We start from the raw sequence: 24223 nt of genomic DNA, 5'->3' as shown, positions 1-24223 counted from the left end.
ATCAAAACAGTCATCAGTGAAATGATCACTGCAGAGAACAGAACTCGAGGTGGGCATCCATCTGTCTCTCGTTCTCTCGTCCATTGTTGTCTTAAACCTTTCTCCTTTAGAAAAGAAAACAAACTGCAACACAACATTTTGGCATGACTTATTTAGATGGAAAATATACTGAAACAAGTCAACAATCTACCTCGAGAAGCGTTTGTTTACTCTGCTTTAGCTGAGACGTGTCAGCCGATGACGTCACTTCCGGAAATGGGGCTGAACTGCGAGAGCTAGTTTGTCATGGGTGGCGCCATGTACTATAAATGTAACTTTTGCGAGTTTACCGTTAGCTTTCAAAAATCGAACAATGTAGAGCATAATTACAAACAATATATAGGTGTAACATAATTAAGGAGAGTTGATGAATCATGGCAGGGACCCTTTAATGCGGCCCTGCTGCAGATGAGTCTGAAAATGTTGCCTGATGAAGCTGATAAAACAGTTTGACCTCCACTGACACCCACCTCACTGCTCACCATTATATTAGCCTGTTAGCTCTAATTATTGTCACTCCCTGATACTAATTCTGGATTTGAGGAATTCCCTGCAGAGCTGACGTTGTGTTATATAATGTTCTACATAGTGCAAATGTAAAATATGGGAACATAAAGTCTGTCTTAGCACTTATCTCACACTCTAATGTTGTCCTCCCTACTGTTTGCTGGTTCCGTGCTACTGCAGTGTGAGGATTGAGATGATAAACAAGTCATTTGCCAGAGTTAATTGGAACTGCATGATAGCATGTCCCTCACTGGATTTATCGCACCTCCCCGATTTCTATCACGGCATGGGAGTATTGAGCAAGAGGCATACACAAAATATAACTGTGTCACATTTTAATGCATTTGCATTCAAGCATCAGTTTTATAGGTCTACATATCTCATAGACACTGTTTTCCACTGACGACATTGCCATGAACCATGCACTTGGTTCACATCAAAGTTCAGAGATCTGTCACAGCGATGGTAATGGTAATGGTTTAGTTTATTTCATACATGCTCGAGTATAAGACCTGGGTTTAATATGAAAGCCAGTCAGCATCACATCATTTACACATTAATTCTCCTCCTTGAGAGCTGATATTTTAACCCCACACTTGCAGCGATGTTTTTCTAACTCGGCTTCTTGAGGGCAGTGTGGATTATGGTGATGTCCTCCTTCAAATCCTTGGTGAAACTCTCATGGCATTTTGTTCTTTCCGATCTCCAAGTACATTCTTTTGGTTTGATGTCTCCTTCCGTACTTAATGTATCTCCTTCTTAATCTGCCATGGAATCTCTATTATCTCATTTCTTTGCTCCATAGTCTCTTTGCATGTCTGCGGTCCCTTTTATGTACTCATTCCGTTGTTGTAACATCTCTATTGTTTTCTCCTGCCTTGATTTGCATATCTTGTCCATCATTAGCCTCTGGAAGGTGCCATATGTGTGGGGGGGTTTTTTGTGTTTTTTTTCACGAATTAGTACCCCAAGCCAGACTGTGTTCAATTTCAGGATAATCCAGCAAGCAATCGTGCGATTGTGGTCAACATATGTGTTCTGGAAAAGTGTCAAAATAGGCCAAAACTCTGATAGCAATGAGGAGCTCAGGCATTAGACATTCGTTCCCTTCAGCAAGAAATGATGAGGGGAAAAAAGTACATTATCCATCTATCCATCTACCCATCTATTATGACAACCAGACAAATCTAATTCAAGCAATTGCAAAGGTTTTCACTTTTGCTGCATATTCTGGTAGAAAAGGGATTTTGAGGGTGTTCCATACCCTGGAGCAGGCTAGATGAGACTGCGTGTCGAGAACATATCTCATCATCACTGCAGTATTATGTGCACAAGGACTCATACCTCTGAGCAAACTCATCATTCAGCCGGATATGGATAAAATAAATGGTAATTATGATGTCATACTTCCGATTGAGACCGAATAAAATATCGGTATTATGGTTACTAATGGCTAATTATGTTAATATTGGTTACTGGGCACCTCATATGATTCAATGATTATTATTCCCAGTAGGGTCAGTGTCTTTATTACAGAGCAATTTCTTGAACTGTGTAATATAAGAATTAGAAAAGATTGTTTAGGTGAGAACACCAGGGATGGGCATTTTACGACATTTGCGATTAATTACAATTAAGTAGAATTAATTAACATTTTTACAATATTATATTTAAGGGGTTTGCAGAATCTCTCAACTTTCTGAACTCCTGTTTGCAATGCTTCCCAGGTAAATCGTGTCACTGTGCGTACCTTTTTGTGATTTTTTTTTTTTTTAAACTGCTGCAAGAGTAGGATGCTCGGATAGATCGGCCACCGATTATTATCGGCTGATTTCCATAAAAAAACGTGATCGGCAGAAAACGATCGCAGTGCGGCGGCGATATGTCAGTTCATATCATGACAACGCAGACATGACATGAATGCGCATGTGTGCTGTGTCACGTAAGCTTGACCTCACCCATATTCAGTGGACAAGGAACGCAATTAGTCCCGTATTGCCGCGAGAATCAACATTAGTCTGTAAAACCTCAATGGTTTGCTTGACACAGGCCTCCGCCAATCGATGCCGGTGTGTTTGATCACCCCCTCGTCAAACCTATTGATTTTTGACTTCTCTTGCGTCTTTGCGTAGCTGTAGACGACCGCAGCTAACTAGGTAGTTAGCTAGAATTATCTGCCGAGCTTCTTGTCTTTGACTTCAAATGTGAATCGCAGGGCACATATAGACAAACAACCATTCACACTCACATTCATACCTATGTACAATTTAGAGTCGCCAATTAACCTAACATGCTTGTTTTTGGAATGTGGAATCCGGAGTACCCGGAGAAAACCAACTCACGCACATGCAAACTCCACACAGAGATGCCCAACGGAGATTGGAACCCAGGTCTTCCCGATCTCCTGACTGTGTGGCCAACATGCTAACCACTAGGCCACCGTGCAGCATCTATTGTCAACAGGATTATAGTAATTGTCTTCTTCTCCAAACACTATTTGTGTGTTTAATGAACATTATGTATTTGCCAGGGGCCCTTGGAATTGTCTAATAGCATTCATCATATATAAATTGACAAATCTACAGTTAATCCATGTGATCGGTATCTGTATCTGATGATCTCACTCATGAATGATTGGTATCTGAATCGGCAGCATAACACCCTGATGGGAGCATCCCTACTAATCAGTTATAATGGCGGTGAAATAAAGCCGCAACCCCTGGAGATGATGTGCATGGTATCAGTACATAATGTAGGGCATCAAACACTGCACACGGGTAAGCTGAGAAATTAGCTTTTTTTTTATGAATTGAGAGTGTAGCGCAGAAACTATTACTGTAAGTATATTTCCAATATCTCATATCATGTCAGCTTTCCCATTAACCTTTGGCTTCGAGCCTATGATCCTGGGATTATCTCCTGGCACTCTGTGCAGCCAAATGTGGAATGAGATAAATGTGTCAGCAATGGGAATAATTATTGCATTTCTGTAGGTTGTGAAACTCATTCAAATCTAACAGAAACAGACTGACTAGATGTTTTGATATTGACTGAACTGGTGTCTGATCTGTCTGGTCTAGTCTGTCTAGCGATTTAATTGAAAAATAACCGAAACTGACATTTAGAGCTAATCAACGTAAAACTGCTGTGTCGGTGATTTGATTTTTTTTTCCCCTGTAGTTACACGACAGGCTGCCAGGGGACGCAAAGCGTCAAGGCTGCCAGAACACGAACAGAAGGAGTAAACACATGACACTATCCCATCCAGTCTGACTGCTACAATACACAGAAATGTGGAGGAAGAATCAAATCGTGGCACGTTCATAAAGTCGATGGAGTCGACAGTACAAAGCTAGCAGCTTGTTCCCAAAAGGAATTCTGTGTCAGTTGTTTGGACTCACTTGGCTTCGAAGGGGATGACGTCGACCAAAAAGTAGTGAAGTGCAAACACTGCCAAAAATAGTTTGTGTCCAAAGGTAACACATCCAACCTTTTTCAACACTTGGAGCACAATCATGTTACGCAATATGGACAGTGCATGGCACAAAAGAAGAGAGCAACTAAAACACGATATATATCGTGATATATATATCGGCTGCACGGTGGTCTAGTGGTTAGCATGTTGGCCACACAGTCAGAAGATCAGGAAGACCTGGGTTCCAATCTCCGTTGGGCATCTCTGTGTGGAGTTTTCATGCGCGTGCGTTGGTTTTCTCCGGGTACTGCGGTTTCCTCACACATTCCAAAAACAGGTTAATTGGCGACTCTAAATTGACCATAGGTATGAATGGGAGTGTGAATGGTTTTGTCCCCCGCTCCTCCTAATGAGGAGAAGCGGCATAGAAAATGGATGGATGGATGGATATGGATATATATTTATTTTACTTGCAAGAAACGTTTTTTGTTTTTGGTTTTTTTTTTACTCATATGTGATTTATTTTTTTGTTTGTTTTTCACAAAAGATGAAAAGACAGACACAAAGACAGGCATGCTTGTTTCACTTCACTTTATCACCAAACTAGACAGACATTTGATGAGTCTGCAAACATGCAAATGTATTGTTTGGTCCATTTAGATTTGGCAGAGATTGCAATTCAGGATGTCCCAGATGTACAAAAGGCACTGTGGTGACTTTGCAGTGTCTTGTGAGAGGCAGTTGAAATGAACTCTGACATTCAGGCAGAAGGGAATGGCCACTCGTTCCATCCTCATTCTGCTCTGGAGTAATTCAGTGACTGGTTACCAGGCTGGTTTACTGTGTTCATGTTCCACTGTATTATAAGATCAGCTGTCCATGAATCAGCGCAGAAATATTTAGGGCTTTTAAACCCCCAAAAGCAACAAGAGTACATCATTTGGCCCTGGTCTGCTGAATCCATGGGGTTCTGTCTGTCACAACTCTCTGCCAGTCGTAGTTTATTTATCTTTGTCAAAGCATAGCATTAGCTGATTAGCAAGCGTACCTCAACCTGTGGCGTATGTCAACCCATTGCATTTGTTATTATTCGTTCTCTGAAAGGCAAGATTACGTTTCCATTGGTTGGTTGCTTGGTTAGTGAGTAGGATTATAAATTTTTTAAAAAACCTGCGCCACAAAATGCAAGCAGTGGCGCAGGCAAGAACCAATTAAATGATTGAGCTGATCGAAGAGTCTATTCATAGGTTTTGCTGTTACAGTCCGCTTGCGTTGGGGCAAATTAGGCAGTGACCCACCAGATTCAGCAGATGCAGAAGCTGTAAAAAAGCTTGAAATGTTGAAACTTGACATTTGCATGACTGCCAGTCTGACAAATATCATGAAGCCAATCATCCAAACATTGAAACATCAAAGACAAGGCTTCAAGAATTATAGAACCGGGACACGTGAAATTACCACAAACAGTATTTGTTTTCTGGACCCACTATTTCCCCTGAATTTCCAGCAGTGTCAGAGAAGGGCTTGCATCTCACGCTAAATATAACAAATGCTTTGAGTTACTTGTTTACTTCTGTCTCAAATAGATGTTCATTTTCTGCATGCTCATCTGTCCAAAGTGCCAGTGATCCAATATGTCAGCAGAGTAAGACTGCCAAGTAGAAAGGATCTCCTCAAAATTGTTGCACTTTTAGGAGACAAAAGTGAAGCAGCAAGGATAGCTCGTGGCAGAAATTGTTTTCCAAGCAACTCTTGTAAACTGGTGTTTGTTGATGAAGGCCGGTATTTTAGCGGTATGATCAATGCGGTTTGAAGGCAAAATATGTCAGATACCAAGCTGCTCTTAGATCAGAGCGTTAGGTTGCCACATGGTGGATAAACAAATCAGTTCATTTTTAATTGGGACAGAAGGGTAATGGGCAGTTGTACAGCAGACGCACACTAAATGTGGGGCCAAGCTCACTCTGCATAAATACGAGATAGACATCTGAGCGTTCATGAGTTTTTTCATTTGTAATAGTTAAAAAGGAATCTTTTTGACAGCCCTTGTGTAATTAGTACAGAGGAACACGTCAAAGTCGGTCCTGTTTGTCTCTCTGTCGACCAGCTCATCAGGTGCTGGTTCACTGTGTTCTTATTACTAAAAAAGCACTGACATGCATGATCGACCACATTGTTTACATAAAATTTGAGACCCAAAAGGGTCATTTCTAAGAAAAATTGGTCCGTTTATGCATGTGTTGTAGTATTTTCAACATCCTCATTATCACTAAGCAGCGTGAAACAGCAACATAACTACTGTTACATAGCATTAAAATATGCACATAGTTACTTCCTGTTTAATGCAATGTCTGCATCAAAATAAAAGCATGGGAGCAGTGGACACCAACACGGACCGGTTCGGGTTGCAACAAACCTCGGGCGGTTTGCCATAATGCGTTTTAATTGAACTCCCTTGATGCTGGTTGTTTGATCAGGTGAATGTGGGAAGCCAGGAGTGCTCACACTTTTTCAACCTGCGAGCTACTTTTAAAATGACAAAGTCCAAAAGATCTACCTCCTACTATAAACATAGAAAATCTCATAATATAGAAAGATAGATGTAGAAACATTGAAAGAATAATAAAGATGAACATTGGCATCGCCGTGTGTAGCTTGAGACGTCTGTTCACCACTTAATCTTTGCCGCCGGGGAGCAACAGCGAATCAGGAGCTTAATGTCAGCTGACTGATGTCATATGACATCTACAAAATGACGTTTATGCGATCGACCCACACTACCTTCAAGATCGACCAATACTTTACTTACTGAAATTACTCCAAGTCGTCACAGACACGGATGGCAATGTCCTATAATAGGCCATGACGCATTTGCAAAAATACAAAACATAACTACAGAGCTACACATAAACTTCATTCTGTCACATATTTTTGTCTTTTTTTTCCCCACAAACAAAAGTGAGCCATCTGTAAGTGTTTTTAGATGGGGAAGGGGCCCACAGCACCGCTCGTTGAGAAGAGCGATACATGCTCAGACTCTCTAAAAGTCTTGTCACTAGATTTGTTGCTCCTTCCTTCTTTGAAAAGAATATCTAGAGGGGTCTGACTGCGTGCTAAATATAACAACAACGTCGCTAGGTTGGCAACACTGATCCCGCCTGCTCGGTTTTCTCGTTCTATAGCAGACCAGGTGTGTTATGTGTTTGAGCGAGGGTGAACAGGTACCGCCAAACTATTTGTGGCGGCCAATGCATGTATTTGAAATACTGGTATTAATAATTTATCAGTGTGTCATAACCACGGAATGTTACAACACGGAATGTTGTAACATGAGGCCCGCCAGTGTTCTGACTCCATGCTGTGTTCTGCCGCAGCACTGTTTCAGTCACTCGTCTATAAATCAAACTTTCCTGTTTCCTGCCTTGTGTCTGCGACGGACAAATAAAAGAAGTTGTTTCACAAACCTGTCAACTGATGCAGACCAGATACAGTGAACTAGTAGTTGTGTGAAAGGGAACTACAGTATGTGTGTGAAAACTGTGCTAATTTTGAATGATTTGGCATTTGAAAGTGCGAAACTGACTGAATTGCCCAGCAGCTAACATCCACCCACATATTCACTTTTACATGCAATTTAGAGTCTTCAACTAAACTAAGATGCATATTTTTGCCAGGGTACAGAGGGAACATGCAAACCCTGCACAGAAAGGTTGCAGCCCATTTTTGAAGCAGCGATGATTTTGTTTTAAATGCAAACCATTGTGCATTTGCAACAAATCAAAAACTATCTTGCATCTTTCGGCTTGGTGGCAAAATATCTGGCTTTACAGTAAATGTGCGACTGTGATGACACCCACCCCTTTTGCTATGTACTATGTATGTCTTCAGGCACTACAATACTACTTCTATGTTGTAGCAAGTATATACCGTTTGAGGGCTGCAATATGACATGATCCTTCATTTGTGGGACTGTAACACGAGATTCAAATAATTAAGTCAAGTTATGAATATGTGGTAGCACCCTCTCACCAGCCAATCCAGGCCAGAACAACACAGGGGGGTAAAGTAGGGCATGAGACTAAAAACAGCAATGTTGTTGTCTGTGTCTTCCCCGTTCAATCTCTGCCATGCCAGAGTGGAGAGTGACAGTTTTAACACAGGAAGCAGCGTGTAATGACAACTCTGGAAAACCAATACGTTCAACAACGCATTGATCCCTTTCCGTCTGGATGCTTTTCCGATTATACAGACGCGTCACGACAAACAAACATCAATCATTAAATGAACTATTGTCTAAACAGGGAGGCCTTTATCTCTGGAGTCTGGCATAGACTTTCTGATGCAAGCTTTAACAACATCTTTTTTGACACCCAAAGAATGAGAAAAACAATCCCTTATTGTTCCTTGTGGGAAATTGCATACTGCTTACTTGAGTTTTTTTAATTACATACAATTAGAAACAGGAACAACCAGATCATGTGGCATGTCATAAATGTGGGATACAGTGAGGGGGTTGCACAAACGATGTCATGCCCCTGAGGAGTTGGGCAAACTGGCATCTTTATAACCACAAGACAAAATTTCCAGTTTTTTTCCAGCTGATGGTCTTGAGCCTGCATCTCTCCTATACTTAAAGTGCTTATTGCTTTACAGTCGTCCCTCGTTTATCGCGATTAATTGGTTCCAGCCCTGACCGCGATAGATGAATTTGCCCAAAGTAGGATTCAATATCAATAAATCAAATATTTTTGTAGTTGCAGCAAAGAAAACCTGTTTATGACCTTCTAAAAATGATTTTGGACATTATTAGACCCTGTAAACATGAAATAACACCCCTCTAACGCACCGTTAACACTGGGAAAGTTCGTTGATGTTGTATCTCGATACAGCCAACAGGCTCATCAAAATGTCTGATCCACTCGTGATACTCCTCCTCATCTCTCACGCAAATCCAGCCATCATCATTTACAGCGGAATCTTGAACACCACTGCTGCCTCAACCACTATTAGTAGGGTATTTCCTGCCGCACATTCTACCGTGACTACCGCTATTTCCGTTACCAATATTAATTAGTCCTATTTACTAGCTATTGAAAAGTTCTATCTGCAGCCACTGAGCCACTATCTTGCAAACAGCTGAAAAACAAATGCTGAAACAAACATTAAAAAGTGAAAAGAAAGTTGCCCACAAACAACCTAAGAAATAATCAAAACATGCATCACATTACTAGACTTTATACAAGGGACAAGCTTTATACAAGCTTTATATTACACTGTAGCTGCTTTCGAAACATGCAATACATCAAATGACAACTAAATACATTACTTGGAACGTTTTCAAAATGATTTGCGTGAAGACATTAACTTGTGAATGTATGAGCCCCTGGAAGTCCAGTAAAACGCTGTATAATAGTCCGAGACAATGGTGGGCATGTGAATTAACAGTTGCATATATGTTTATCTCACAGAGATGCAACGTATTCGACAAAGCGCTGTAATACGCTCTCTAAAACTTGAAAAACGTGAAATCTGGGATGTTCTCCTTGATGGGCCCTCACAGCGTGGCACTAAGGTGTAGGGTTATATTGTTTTACAAAGTCACTGCTTACCGTGGTGTAAAAAAAATGCAGGTTCTTTTCGCGTTTCAGTAGTTGTCTCTTCCTGCTGCGGACCGAGTGAGACAGAGCGGCAGAGGGAGAGCGCTGCTTTGTGTGTGTGAGGGGGAGGGGTCAGGTACAGGGAGCAGGCAGACGGAGAGAAATACTGGGAGGACGCGACTGAATCACGGCGCGGCAAAAAAAAAGTTATATATCAGCTACATTTTCTTCTTTTTTTTTTGTCCTGTCCAGCCATTAGGGCAGATATTATTGTTGATCTAAATGCCCTTATGTGCTCAACAGATTTTCTCCGCCACATCGGCTACATTTTCACCAATATTGATTAATCTGTGGTATGTCATAATCGGCCCGCCGATATATCGGTCGGGCTCTGGTTTTGGCGCCTCTGCCTGCTTTCTGTACCTGAATGAACAGAAAATGTTATACTTCCATTAGGGCTTTCACGTAATATTTTAACTGATTGGTGTCGCCCTTGGAACATTTTTCTATCTTACGTTTGAATAAGTTGACCTAAAATTCAACATCTTTCCATTTACCCTAGTCGGTGAATTTGGCAATTTGACCATTTACTTTGCCTCTAGAGGTGGAGTAATTGTCACTACTTTCTTGAATGAGTAGTGTATGTGAACTACTTGATTTATTTTTAATTTTCTTCAGTCAACTTAAGCGGGTTCCATTGTACATATACTGTATGTTCTATGCATTCAAATACAGTACATATCGTATTTGCATAGGCTAAAAGCTGCATAAGATGACAAGTATAAGTAGACATGACTTTCAGCAATTAAATAAGAATTAAAAATATGCATCATATTTGTATTCTATAATAGGAAATAGAAAAATCTCTTAGACGCCAGTTACCATGACACATCACCCTAAAGGGGGAAATGCAAAATAAAGTGACTGTAATTTCAACTGAATGTTACCTTTCAAGACTGTCGGTTTACATCAGCAGTGCACAGACCACAAAATCGCCTTCTATTTTTCTCATGCAGCTGTAGCCTTTTAGACTTGAAGTCTGTCCCCCCCCCATTTCATGCACATGATGACTATGATTCTGTTTTAGGCTCTTAAGTGCTGTTGAAATGGAGGTGTATTGAGCTCACGCTGTGTCAGCACTGATCTTTTGGTTTTGAGTAAGATTCTTATCAGTCATACACTTATAAATATAAAGCTTACCGGTAATAGTAAAGCATAAAATTAGGAAGCACTCACTTTTTTTTCTTTTTTTTTTTGAAGATACATCTTTGGCATTTAAGAAATTCTTAATTGCCACAAAAAATGCTAATGTAGAAAAAACATTTCAAAAATGCATAAAAAAACAAAAAGCAAAATATGCACACGGTTAATCTTTTAAAGCTCGCTGAACTAGGGGCATCCTGCAGGGTTTTTTTGGGTTTTTTTTGGGGGGGGGGGTTTAATATAATTTTAGGAGCAGATTTTCCTCCCAAACTTTGGTATACATGCAAATTGTACAACCACGGGTGTAGAGATGCTAAATTGTTAGATTATGTTTGGCATAATTTCTAAAAAAGTAATAGTGTTTTGGAGTTATAATATAGCATAATTGGCCATCACTCAAAACTCCAAACAAAGTTTTTGTGTGTATGTGCAGTTATTTTTATTTGTCATAAGAAATGTGTGACATTCAACTCATGTTTTTAAGCTTTATTGACTTCCACTTGTTGGTTTTGTGCAGCGGCAGGCACATGTGTGCACCTTTTTAACATGCATAGACGATTTCAAATAAAAAGCTAAACCAGCCACTGTTCTGATCAGAGTTCCGCACTGGACCATAAAGGCCCTCTTCCTTTTTAACCCGTATTCTTGCATATTCAAGCTAAATGAAGACATTTAAAATGCAGACCATACTCCTTCCCTCACTCTGATCCCAGTTTTAAATGCACTCACGGGAGACCATCCTGTCTATTACGCTCGTAGACGTGCTCGGCCAGGCACCTTGGTCTTTGCAGGTTGAACGTGCGTGTGCATATTTCTGGTGCTTTCCTGCGAAATGAGTGAGTGAAATCGCAAACCTCTCCTGTAGTGCAGTATAACACCTGCAAGCTGGCAATGCGTTTTAAATGAGACGAAAACCCCCAACAAGCAAAATTTGGCCAAACTCCAATTGGCAAGGCAATGAAAGGGAGAGAAACTGGGGAAGAACATCCAACAGGCTAAGGTACGGAGACACCTCCCTTAAGACGACACCTCTAACTTTTTCTGTGTGGCGTGCGTGCGCTTTATTAGTCCTGTGGGATGCAAGCTGCGTACAGATAGGGCAATGTCAAGTGTCGCCGTCGGCGGCAGCCGGCATGTGTGACTGATGGTGGTCATTTTGATTAGACCCTCACTGATGAAGGATGAGAACACACACATGCAGTAATTGATTTGTTAATTTTTTGGGCCACTTGGTGGCAGCAGACAAACCTAATTAGCATATCGTTGACACATTGATTACAGGTCTAAGGAACATAAGAGAAAAACGACCCAAGGAACACCTAAATGCATGCAACACTTTTGAGCAAAGGATCAATGGAGAGATAAAACATAAAAAAAAAAACATAAATATTAGAGGAACCCTGATAGATTACTTCTTTTTTAACATTATATTAATGGGACTCATCACACGAGATTTGCCTAAAACAAAAAAATATAATAGATCTGCTTTCATCTACAACTAAGGAAATTTTAAAAATATTCACATTTGAGAGACTGAAATCAGAGGATATTTACATTTTTAAATTAAAAAAAAGATTAATTGAGTCCCAAAGTAGTTGTCAATTGGATAATCGATTAATCATCGAGTCGTCGATTAATTATTAGAGCTGTGATGTAAGTAAGTATACTTTAACACCACAAACAAATGCTGCCATTGCAGTCAAGGTTGTTGCCATGATGGCTGACACTTCCTCCTCGCTCGCCGTGTCCCCTGGCGTAGGTCCCTATGAAATCAATTTTATTTTTTTTCCGAAAATCCATTTTAAAAAATTTTTCCCAGTTTTTTTTACTTTTTACACTTATTTTATCACCATAGATTGTGTTTTTTTGTGTCAGGAAATAAAATGTTTGTTAATAAAATGCAAAAATCCTTACATGTATTGATGCAATACATCATTAGACAATTTTGCCCGGTATTTCAGATACTGATGTAGCTTTTCTAACTTTTCATTGCTACAAAATCCCCAACAAACTATCACGCCACACATCTGTGCTCTTGGTTAAAGAAGGCGTAGTCGCAGATGCAATTACAATCGTTTTATTAATGCAAGCTATTGGCACCCTTATTTTGTTACCACTATTAGACAGGATGTACACCGCTCTTATTTGGATGGTTCGAAGTCTGGTGCTTTTATTTTGAAAGCCGGAAGTGTGGCGTGTATTGAAAATGTGTTTTGACTGTTGCTAAATGAGAAGAGCTGGGTGCTTCTTGCTCCGCTAAATTAAGCTAACCCAGCCACCTTACACGGGCCATTGTTGTATGTGAGTAGTAAGTAAGAGTTTCAAAGTTTTTTTCGCCGACTTAGCCGCTGTTTCAGGTTGCCGCCTCGAAGATGTTTAGTTCAGTAGGGGGCTGGTTAGTGTTTGTGAGGACATGTTGCTATGAATGAGCGGTCTTCTGGGGAAATATTTCCCCCTCACAAACGTTCCTTGTCCTCACGATGACAGCATTTCATTCACACTGTCAATTCCCGCACGATTTCACGTTTAACAGTAGATTCCTTTTTCTTTTTATTGGCCAATCCAGCCAGGGCGAGCTTGCTTCTCAGCCCTGGTTCTACCGGTCAACGCCACCAGGGAGCCTCGCTGGCTGGCATCGCATTAATGAATTGACTTGTTGTTAGTACATGCATGAACGTACTGTCAAGTGAGTGAGTGTGTCATGTTTTCTATTCATTTTTATTTGTAAAAAGTGCCCTGTCCGCTGTCGTTCCGGGACCTTCGATGAAGAACGGCAAAACCATTGGAAGTTTCTTTAAAGCAGAAAAAGACAGAGTATAATAACAGTGTTCATCCATCCATTTTCTATACCGCTTCTCCTCTTTAGGGTCGCGGGGGCATCCCAGCTCTATCCCAGCTGACTTCGGGCGACAAGCAGGTGCGGTACAAACAGTGCTAATAATTTAAAAAGAAAAAAAACAGTAATATTTTTTTCATCTACTCCTACGGTGTGTGTGCGTGTGCATTTTATCCAGAATCATGCAGCCTACATACTTTGACATCTGGGTGGGTTGAATATTGACCAATTAGCTTTTGCTACATTTCAGTTCCTGAACATCCGAATGATTAAAACAAAGCTGTTGACATGAATCAAAAGTTGTAAGATGAGTGAGTCATTCTTTAAATATAGTTTTCCACTTTGTAACAGCAGACTGTGCTGCTAACACAATTTGGGTTGAATGACACTTAATTGTCTTTTCTTTTTTTTTTTTTTAAATTGCGTTTGGGGAAAGATGTGAAATCGTATTAAGAGCGGCTCAGTCGTCGACCTCCCCTGCGCAGGAAGCTGATTTGCACTCCGCTGCTCAGGATTTGTGTGAATTTTAACCTCCAAATGCCTTTCTGCGCTTCTCCAATGACATCCATAATGTTTGAGCTGCCTTTGTATGGCAGCACACACGTCCCTCCCTACCATAACAGAATACTAATGAGTATACAAGCTTAATGAAATGAGGGCAGTTCCGCCTGCACAATCAATATATTTTTCTCCACTGACAGTGTGGCAGAAGTCATTTAGCCCACAGTACACTCTGTACTCCATTCTGCAGAGTGTTGATTGTTTTGACCCGTGGCCACTCTTGATTATCATGTTGACAAAGACTCTCCTCTCTTTTGGCCTCTACAGAAAAGAAACAGCTCACCGTTGTACTCATGCCCAGATATGCGGCAGCCATAGACTCTTTTGCATTCAATAGTCATCCTGGATTGTGGCGAGAAGACTTTCTGTTATGTTCTGCTCTGCAAATGAATGGATATTGAGGCTAATGCTGCTGTTCTTCAGCTGACCAGACCGTGTTAATGTTGAAGGGCACTGCACCGTTGCACTCAATGTGACTCGTGTCCTATATTGAGCTTCACAGCCAGCTCAAGGAACGGGCACATGTTGTATTGGACCAGAATTTAATTCAATAATGTGTGAAACAGAAAGCCATTCAGAGACTAAATTTTAAAAAATCTGTGGTAAAGCAGACTCGATGATATAAAATATTGAGCACATCGAGTGTAACCATGGTTAGCGTCGTTAATCTGTTCCAGAAAGTCTGACTCAAATCGAAATGTACTCTAACCAAATAAATTTTCCCCATAACAACTTACGCAAAATAAATAATAATCAAAATAATCCTTTGCGGAGACACAAAAATGTTCACACAAAAAAAAAATACTTTCACAATTATAGTTTTGCATGCAAAAAATGATTCGAAAGCATATTAATGCACATAGATCACAAATGAAAAGGATAAATGAACACTTTTACCTAGAATGAAGACGAGAGTCAAAGACTGCTAAGAGGCAAAGGTGAGGGACGAGCAGAGATCCACAAGGATATCACCTTAGTGTTTTGCTCTGAATTATTTCTTGAATCCAGTAGTATTTCTTAACTCACGACTTTGTGGGCTCCATTGTGGACTATATTTTAGCCGTGATCAATAAGAAAAGCAGAGACTTGCGGCGTAACTGCAGCAAAGAACTACTGAGTCAACCGCTGATGACGTCATAGACCGGGTGACAAAGCTGGGGACAGTGACTTCCAATGCAAACACACTGCTAACAGGGATGTTTTGTGATAAATACATTATGAACACAGTTGGACTCATGCTGGGTATTAATAGCACGACACGGTGCTCGCCATATTGTTAGCGAACCGAGGCAAAAAAGAACAAGTAATGGCAGCAATCCCAATACAGGCACATTCCGTCGCTTATTGTAACCCTTCAGAGGCGGTGTCCCTGGACTGTGGAGGTGACACAATTGGGATCACGTTGGAAATCTGTGTCAACCCTTGCTAAATGGGACGGTCTAGCCTTAGGAGATTTCCTGGGGGCGTCACATGTTCCCATTGTTATGTAACGATGCTAGGTTGTCAGAACTTTTAAGGTTTTATGGTCGCACAAAGTAAAAACCCAATACTTCTGTCAGGACTGAGCAGTGATGCGCAAAGAATCGCCGGAGATGAGAGGCAGCAAAGGATAGTGAAAAAGTGCAAAAAAGATGCATGCATTTGACGGATCATTTAAATCACATCAGCCTTAAATTGTAGCCTGAAGTTACTGGTGACCCTTCCTAGGTCTCTGTCAATGACGGTATGGGATCAAAATGGAAGTGACGGGTTTAATTAACCATTCTTACGAATTGTCATTTGTTGCACAAGGAACTCCTCATTCATATTTCCTCCATGACTAATTATATGCAATGTTAATGGGCTTTTTTGGACATCCAGTAAATTAAATACAGGACTGATTTGCAACTAAAGTCTATTCCACAGTTTTGGTCGGAGACTACTGGGCTGTTGGTTGGCACATGGGTATGCGCTTGAATGCTTGCATAAACTTTGTTTTATTCATAAAAGCTTCTGAGTGATAGCCTGCCTGTCATGGAATATTTCAGAATTTCATCTATGGCACCATAAGTGGCTTCAAAAGCTTCCCCGCACAAAGTTGTGGCACCATGCAACTGGGCTAAAGTGTATTTCCGCTTATTTGATTTGATTAGCTCAAAACCTTGCACTTCCTGCAGTATTAAATTGCAGTTGATGTGCACTAAGCCATCTGTTCTTTTTTCTATGTAAAACAGGGTGTCACCCTCAGCTCTTGGATCCTTCAGTTTAACTGTGACAACACAAAATAGTAGGAAAAAACGCTAAGCTTCTTCATCATCTTTCATTTGCCTAATTTGATGGGTTACCTGTACATGTTACTTAGTCTCAAACTTGCTGTTGCCTTAAAGAACTCTTCCGTTCTGTTCTCTCTGATCAGCTTTCAGAGGTACCTCAAAACAGTCTTCTTAACACAGGAAAGGTGCTTGTTGTTGTATTATTATATTTAGTCTTAATAAACACACTCAAGTGCCTGATCATATTATTTCAAGGTATCATAGCACTAAAGCCACATTTTTGCTTTGCTGTCAACATCAGAATTGCCCCATAAAGCTAAAATAAAGAAATAACATGTATATGAAACAATGTAAAATACCTTGCCAAGTGGTTCTTGTTGAGGAATATGAATGAGCTAGTGTGACCGCAGGTAGTTTTACTGCCAGCCCACTTCTTTAGCCAGGAAACTAATTGATACCAAATCCACACTGGTTTTTGTGCTTGCACAAAATAATGGACCAAAGCAACATGGTGTCTTAGCATGTGTAAAGTAGCAGCTGAGCAGCTCTTTGACACTGTTTATAGTACTAATCAGATGACAGCAACCACTGGGAATGATCTTTTGTTCATCTTTGCACCATGCAGTGCACTGTTTATTGAAAGACTCACTGGTAATCTGTCTGACAGAAAAAACAGAGCAGAATTCTGCAATGAATGGAAATAAACAATTGTCAAAACCCCCAAAAAACATGGAGATGAGCTCAGGTAACTGCTGATGTATGGTATTTGTACGATCATACAACCCTACACTACTTGATGATTATTGTATAAGAAGTCAAGGTATTCCATACGCAACGATTTTTGGTGAGTTTTTGGTAATGTTGGGATTTTTTTTTACTCTCTTACTATTTACTATTTTTTCTTGGTCTGTTGTGCAGTGCTGTTGACATAAGTTAGAATGCCCATCTGTCACTAGAAGATTACATAAAACCTTGCCACTCCCTACAGAAGCTTAGAGTAAAAAGCTGTCACGGCACCCCCAGTTATTGATAACGTAGTGTTTTGTTTAGTTTTTTTCAAACAAGCTGTCGTCAACTTTCCAAATACAGTACAGTAGTAGAGCTGCTTTTGGCATAGTGACTCAACTCCTTCTACATCTTCTGTACTGCATGTTCAGTAATGCAGAACTGTGAGTCGGCATGGCACCTGACATTGATGCAAAGCTGCTATACAGAAGTAATACCTGGGTTTTCTCAGTCATGATTCAGTTGTAAATGAAACTGAAACTACATTAGAGCCAATGAATGACGGCCGTAGGTCTATTGAACATGAATGCCAAAAACGGTAAATATTAGGGTTGTCACAAGATCTTACAAGATTAAAACGTGATCGAATTTCTTGTGGGCATTCGGCATAAGACGATAATAAATCAATTAATTAATCACACAATAAATGAAAATGAACTGGATAATTTTTCATCCATCCAGCCATCTTCTTCCGCTTATCGGAGGTCCGGTCGCAGGGCAGCAGCCGAAGCAGGGAAGCTCAGACTTCACTCTCTTCGGCTACTTTGTCCGGCTTCTCCTGACAGATCCCGAGGCGTTCCCAGGCTAGTTGAGAGACATAGTTTCTCCAATGTGTCATGGGTCTTCCTCGAGGCCTCCTACCAGTCACGTTCCCTGAACACGTCCCAAGGGATGCGTCCCCGAGGCACCCTGACCAGATGCCCAGCCACCTCATCTGGCTGCTCTCAATGTGGAAGAGCAGCGGTTCTACTCTAAGTTTCTTCTGGGTGACTGACTGTGCTTCTCACCTTATTCCCAAGGGAGAGCCCAGCCACCCTACGGAGGAAACTCATTTCGGCCACTTGTATCCACGATCTTGTCCTTTCAGTCACTACTCAAAGCTCATGACCATAGGTGAGTGTAGGAACGTAGATGGACCGGTAAATTGAGAGCTTTGCCTTTCGGCTCAGCTCCCTCTTCACCACAACGGACCGATGTGGAGTCCGCATCACTGCAGACGCCGCACCAATCATGGATCTTGGACTTGGAGGTGCTGATTCTCAGCCCAGCTGGTTCACACTCAGCTGCAAACTGGATAATTTTGCCGGCCTCAGTATATTGCCATGTGCATGCATCTGTTTTGGTCTCCCACCTCTAAACCGGCAGGAAGGGAGTTCACTCTGTGCATTAATTTCAGCACGGTGGTATATACATTGTATATACATATACTGTATATAGACACACACACTACTGTGTGTATATAATCCTGTCCTGTCATTCTATCTCTCTTCATAAAATATAGTAAAAATGGGCATATGGTGGGCTCTCTGTCTAAAAGAAGACAAAAAAGGGGGCAAGTTGCTTTAGTCTCATCCAATCCTCTCTCTGACTGTTTCTCGATTTTTGGATGTTGTCCTTGAAATTTTTTTGGTCGCCTTTCGACTTGTCCGACTGTCAAACAGTTTGGGTTCACTGTATCTGCAAAGACACATTCTTGGTTTGAATCAAAATATTTGAATGTGACTTTCTGTCCACTTTTTTGAGAAATATGACACGGGCCTCTTTTATGAAATATTAAGATGTGTGTCTATTCTTACAGCGCAAGCCTTTGAGGTCTTTACTCTTTGAGTGCAGTGTGGGCTGACTTTTCAATGACTCTACTCTTCACTGCAGTGCCTTGGCTTTATGTCCAAGCTCTATGTAACATTGACATGGCTTTCATTTCTGACACCACGCATGTAATACTGTGTATATACAATGCAGACCTATGGCTGAGGGCAGGACGATCAAGAGTGTCTCACAAAATAAATGGTGTGAAAGCAAATGCATCTCAAGGAAATATGAGAATAACAAAGTTGTCTGGCCAGCCCTTAGCTTTAACATATGCACCATATACCAATCTCAGTACAAAACAGAGATGGAAAATTTGGAGTGCCATTACACAAGCGTGCACACTTTGTAAATACTTGTAAATGCATGGTTATATTGCCTAAGCTGTAGCTGTCATTGTACATGCTGGAGTTAATTATATGTAGTATTTCACCCTTCTCAATATGATGTGATAGTGCAGAGCATAGATAATGCAAGTATCCTACTGTAGATGCACGACTCAGCCAGTGAGCAAGTCATTGGAAGCTAGCCCATAAACACAACAACAATCAACAGACAACAACTACCTGACTGCTTTCCCATGCAATTCCCTCATCGTTACTTTCCCTCATTCGTTCTATAAATGATTAAAGTTGCTGTGTAAAAGCTCTGTAGATAATTAAAACACGGTTTAGCTTTCAGAGCCCATTATTGCATTGAATTTAAATAGAGTTAGATTGAACTTGAATGTAATGTTTGCATGTCATGATTTTAAAGTGGAGAAATGTCCTTTTGCAAAGTTTGTAACATCTTGGGAGGACTGGGCTTTTTCAATCGAGATGAATTCAATGGAGCATGCTGACTTTCCTTCTTACTTCCATACATAGCTGGTGACTCGAGCGTTTTTGCCTCCAGAGATGTGCTGTTGAATTAAAAATAATGATAATGTATGAATGAAGACCAATGAGAAAGTTCTGCTTGCATGTTCTTACACATGCATTTTTTCTTTTGTTGATTGTTCGATTGTGTGCTCAAAAGTACAGGCTATATTTATGTTCCAAAAGATACTAGATAGACACAGACCCAAAAAAATGTATACACCCTGGGAATCGGTTATTATAACAAATATACAACTATTACTACTACTACTAATAATAAAATATGCAATGCAAAGCATGCAAATAGAGGAATTGCAACCAACTGTAAAATCAACTGCCCTCTCTCTTCATCCTTCCATTGCTACATGTGCTCAGTCCGTGCTCTGGCATTTTCACTTGAATATGATAATGAACATCTTCTGTGTTGCAATTGCCATGTAAATCGCAGCATCCAGCAGAGAGCTAATATCACACATGGGTCAAAGATCAAGGAGCTGGTGAAATGATTAATGGTCGGCCTATCAAAGCAACGTTTGTCTTACTTGACGGACTTGTTTAATCTCCTCCAGCCTTCTTTAACCTCCGCTCAAGTCGTCTCTCTGCACACTGGCCAGTGAACTGTAAAAGAACTTTGTCAAGGGCACCTGAAAATGAAAATACTGGTAGTGTTTTCTCTATTATTACGGTTCACTGGGTGACGTTATTGTTTGTATCAACTGAGCTATTAGGGGTTCAGTCTCTTTAAAGGCCGCTTCTACTTGAAGATTTAAAGTTATCCAAGGTCAACTGGTTAATTGGGCGAATGTGTTTGTAGCAGAAAGTGGATTAGCATCGCACAGATTTAGCCCTGCATTGCAGTATAAATGGACAAACTTCGAAATCTGGATTAGTATGCAACTGCAAAATTCCTCAAACCTTCAAAATATCTTGCAGCGTACTTAATTACAATTGGGCAGTATAATTTTATGGTCTCCAGGTATAATTGCTCATCGTTATCGCAAAGCAGCGTGAAACAGCAACAGCATCACAGCTACTGTTTACTTAGCATTGCAACCTGCACACAGTGAATACCTGTTCAGTGCATAGTGAGCTTCCAAATAGAAGCATGGCAGTATTAAACTGGATTTGACCACAGAATACAATGAAATTACTGCAGCAACTCTCTTAGATACGAGTATGAAATATTACATAAAAACAGGAAAATGTGAATCAAAATATGGACAAATACAGTACCAGTGAAAAGTTTTAGAGCAACCCAATTTTTCCAGTTATGTATTGAAATTGGTTTGGTTTGGATTAATTTTATTTCCAACATGCATAAAGCACACATTGAATGCTTCATCTAAAAAGTCTCAATTTCACATGTCCGAAAGGAGTAGGAAGAAGCAGAGTTTATTTAATCCTACCCCCTATCTCATACATACATATAACATACATATGCATTTTTTTCCCCTTTCCCTTCCCTTTCCTTTTCTTTCGATTTATCTTATCCTTTTTCCCCTGTTGATATCCACATCCTCCTCCATCTTCGGTGTTGCACTGTGAGTGACGCTGAGCATAGATACATGAGTTCCTCTTAATTAAGCTGGCCATTGCAACAATGATATCAAGGTTATTGTTATTGAAAGTAGTCCTTCTGGCAGCATTGGTCTATCTTGTAGGGTGTGTCCTCCATTATCCTTATTGTCATAGTAATATGATCTTTAATATGTATCCAGATCGCTGCTGTCTTGGACAACAAGCACTCTTGCAACTCCTGGACCTCCATTAAGTTTGATGTAGCTTTTACCGTTGGTGCTCCAATTGCTTTGTATCTTTCCCTGCTTCCTCAAGTCTCGAGCTTTCTTGGCGATGTTGGCATTGCGTTGTGTCAGGTGCTCATTCATGTTGACATTTGTGCTTCTTAGCTTCTTTCCCTGTTTCAGCAGTGCAGTTTTGAATTCCCTGTTAGTGAACTTAATGATGACAGGTGTGGTGTTGTTTCTGCCATATACTGGGACACAAGTGTCAATACTGTTTATGTACATCCACCTCCTTTGATTTTAGGAAGTTGGCAATCTGTTTGATTGAAGGAACATCTCTTGACCTGGGTGTGATTTGAAGCCCTGTGAGGATCAACATTTGTGCATTCTGATCCATCTCATGAATTAAATTTTTTATTTGTTTAGTGATATTCTCCTTTGCTTCTTTCTCTTCCTCAAGGGTGGTACGAGAGGCAGCATTATCCTCCCAATAGTGGCTTGATATCATCCTGTAGAATGTTAAATATTATTGCATAATGCTCTATTTTCTTCCGTGGGGTCTTTAGCGTCCGATCAGCACACGAGGCAGTTTCCATAGGGTTCATAGCCTCCTTGAGAGCAGTGCGCAAGGCAGCATTGTCTTCCAATAATGCCCTGATATCATCCTGCAGAACCCTAACATCCTTGCATAATGCTGTATTTTCTTTAGGGTTTTTAGCTTCCTTAAGAGCAGAGCGCAAGGCGGCGTTGTCATTCAACAGCACCTTAATGTCGTCCTGCGGAGCCTTGATATCTTCCATAGAGCAGCACTCAAGTCTGCATTTTCATCTTGCAACTCCTTGACTTCTTTTCTTAGTGCTTAGTGTCCTAAAGAGGAGAAGCGGTATAGAAAACGGATGGATGGAGGGTTACCCAAAACTGAACATAATGTGTATTTCAGAATTATACAAAAAAGGCCTCTTTCAGAGACCACAAAATTGGTCAACAATTTAAAGCTGTTCTGCAGAATCGGACGTTGATCAAGCCTTGGCAGTTGGTGCAGCTAATTCCTACAAGTGTTCCAAGTTCTGGACTACTTACTACTTCTTCTGTCTGCATAAAAAGTGTTCGGAACACACTGTGGTATTATACCCTCGTGAACATCAGTTGAACAGCTTTGTACTGGGGAAAGTCATTTCTTGCTACAAAAATGGCAAGAAAAAGGGAATTAACAATGGAAGAGAGACAGATCATCTTAACACTTAAAAATGTAGGTTTTTCCTCCAGAGAATTTTGGAGTGTTGTAAAACTTTTGACCAGTAGTGTAAATTTTTTTTAAAAATCCTTTATGATGACCCATTCTTCTTAACTCTCTGGCGAAAGTCTCAAGTAAATGTGCAAGCTTGTTTCAGTTTCAATCACTTACAGTACTGTATGTCGAAGTCGGTCAGCCAGTCCGTGAGGCTGCAGCATCAACTGGTTCCACTGTATCGGGAAAAAGACGTGTATGTCAAGTTAGTTGTGTATATGATTTTGAATCATGCAAAAACAGAGTTAAAAGTGGATTTGCGAGGTTGCCATTAGTGATGATACATTATGTCAAAATGCTGCTTTGTACTCTAACCCAGTTTATCTTTCTCTCACCTCTTTCAGTGCCATGAATCGTACCGGGCAACAGTTGCTACCCACATAGAGGTCACTTTACCTCTCTTTCCGTTTGATTCCGTCCAGAGGATGCTGGGAATGTGTCGCGGGCGCAGGAAATTCCTGGCGGCCTCCCTCGCCCTGCTCTTCATCCCAGCTCTCACCTGGCTTTACCTCTCAGTCGGCAGCTTTCAAGGTAATCACTTGAGCATTTGATAATTGTACCAAATAAAGTAATGCACTGCATTGGTCTCTTTAATGTGCTGTGTGCAGTAAAATACAGTAGCTTTTATGCATTTCTATTGTGTTTTTTGTATTTGCCACTCAACTGCGTTCTTGTTTTAGATAAACAGCAACATAACTTTAAACCAGAGGTTCTATGGGCCTTGTGGCATTAGTGTACATTTGCATGTAAATTGTTGGTTGAGTCACCAGTTTGGTGATTGGTTTGCTCGCTTGAGGCATTTTCTAAATGTTTGCACCTCTCACATGATGTCAGACTATCTATGTACTGTAATGCACCAAACAAAAGTGCTGATGTCAGTTGGGAAGAAAGACTTCCATGTGCAGCATCGTTCTCCTGGTTTCTCAACCCACACGACTTCATTCATAGAAGAATGAATGAATTTAGGATGAGGAGGGGATTGTCATGATTTGTAGTAATGCGTGTTGATGATTCTAACTTTTCTCCATTTGTTCCTTGACAGTGTCAGATGAGTTACATTTATAAGGGAACAGTTCTCTGGAAGGATGTGAAAGCATTTTATTAGTTTAGAAGTACAGTGGAACCTGTTTGAGTCGACCCTATTTAAATCAACACCCTGTCAAAGTAGACCAACTCCTCAAGTCCTGGTCCATTGTGTTCTTCTGTCCACCTACAGTGCTAATGCTAAATGTTGAAAACTATGGGGCCGCAACTATTTTCTTAGCCGATTAATCTGATGCTGATATATTCAATTAATCAACTATTAATCAGCTGGGCCCTAGACAGAACAA

The 24223-nt window shown here is 40.6% G+C and overlaps 1 protein-coding gene across 1 annotated transcript in view; it reads left to right on the top strand.

Annotated features, from left to right (window-relative positions):
- The window catches only part of large1 (LARGE xylosyl- and glucuronyltransferase 1), a 99847-nt gene that overhangs the window by 6488 nt on the left and 69136 nt on the right, over positions 1 to 24223 (top strand). The window contains exon 2 of the mRNA XM_054800696.1: positions 23237 to 23423. Coding sequence (XP_054656671.1) covers positions 23318 to 23423 — 106 coding nt within the window. The 5' untranslated portion in view covers positions 23237 to 23317. The remainder of the gene's footprint in view (positions 1 to 23236; positions 23424 to 24223) is intronic.

This window comes from Dunckerocampus dactyliophorus, chromosome 15 (genome assembly GCF_027744805.1).
Source record: "Dunckerocampus dactyliophorus isolate RoL2022-P2 chromosome 15, RoL_Ddac_1.1, whole genome shotgun sequence".
Taxonomy (NCBI): Eukaryota; Metazoa; Chordata; class Actinopteri; order Syngnathiformes; family Syngnathidae; genus Dunckerocampus; species Dunckerocampus dactyliophorus.
This window is presented reverse-complemented; position numbering and strand designations above follow the sequence as displayed.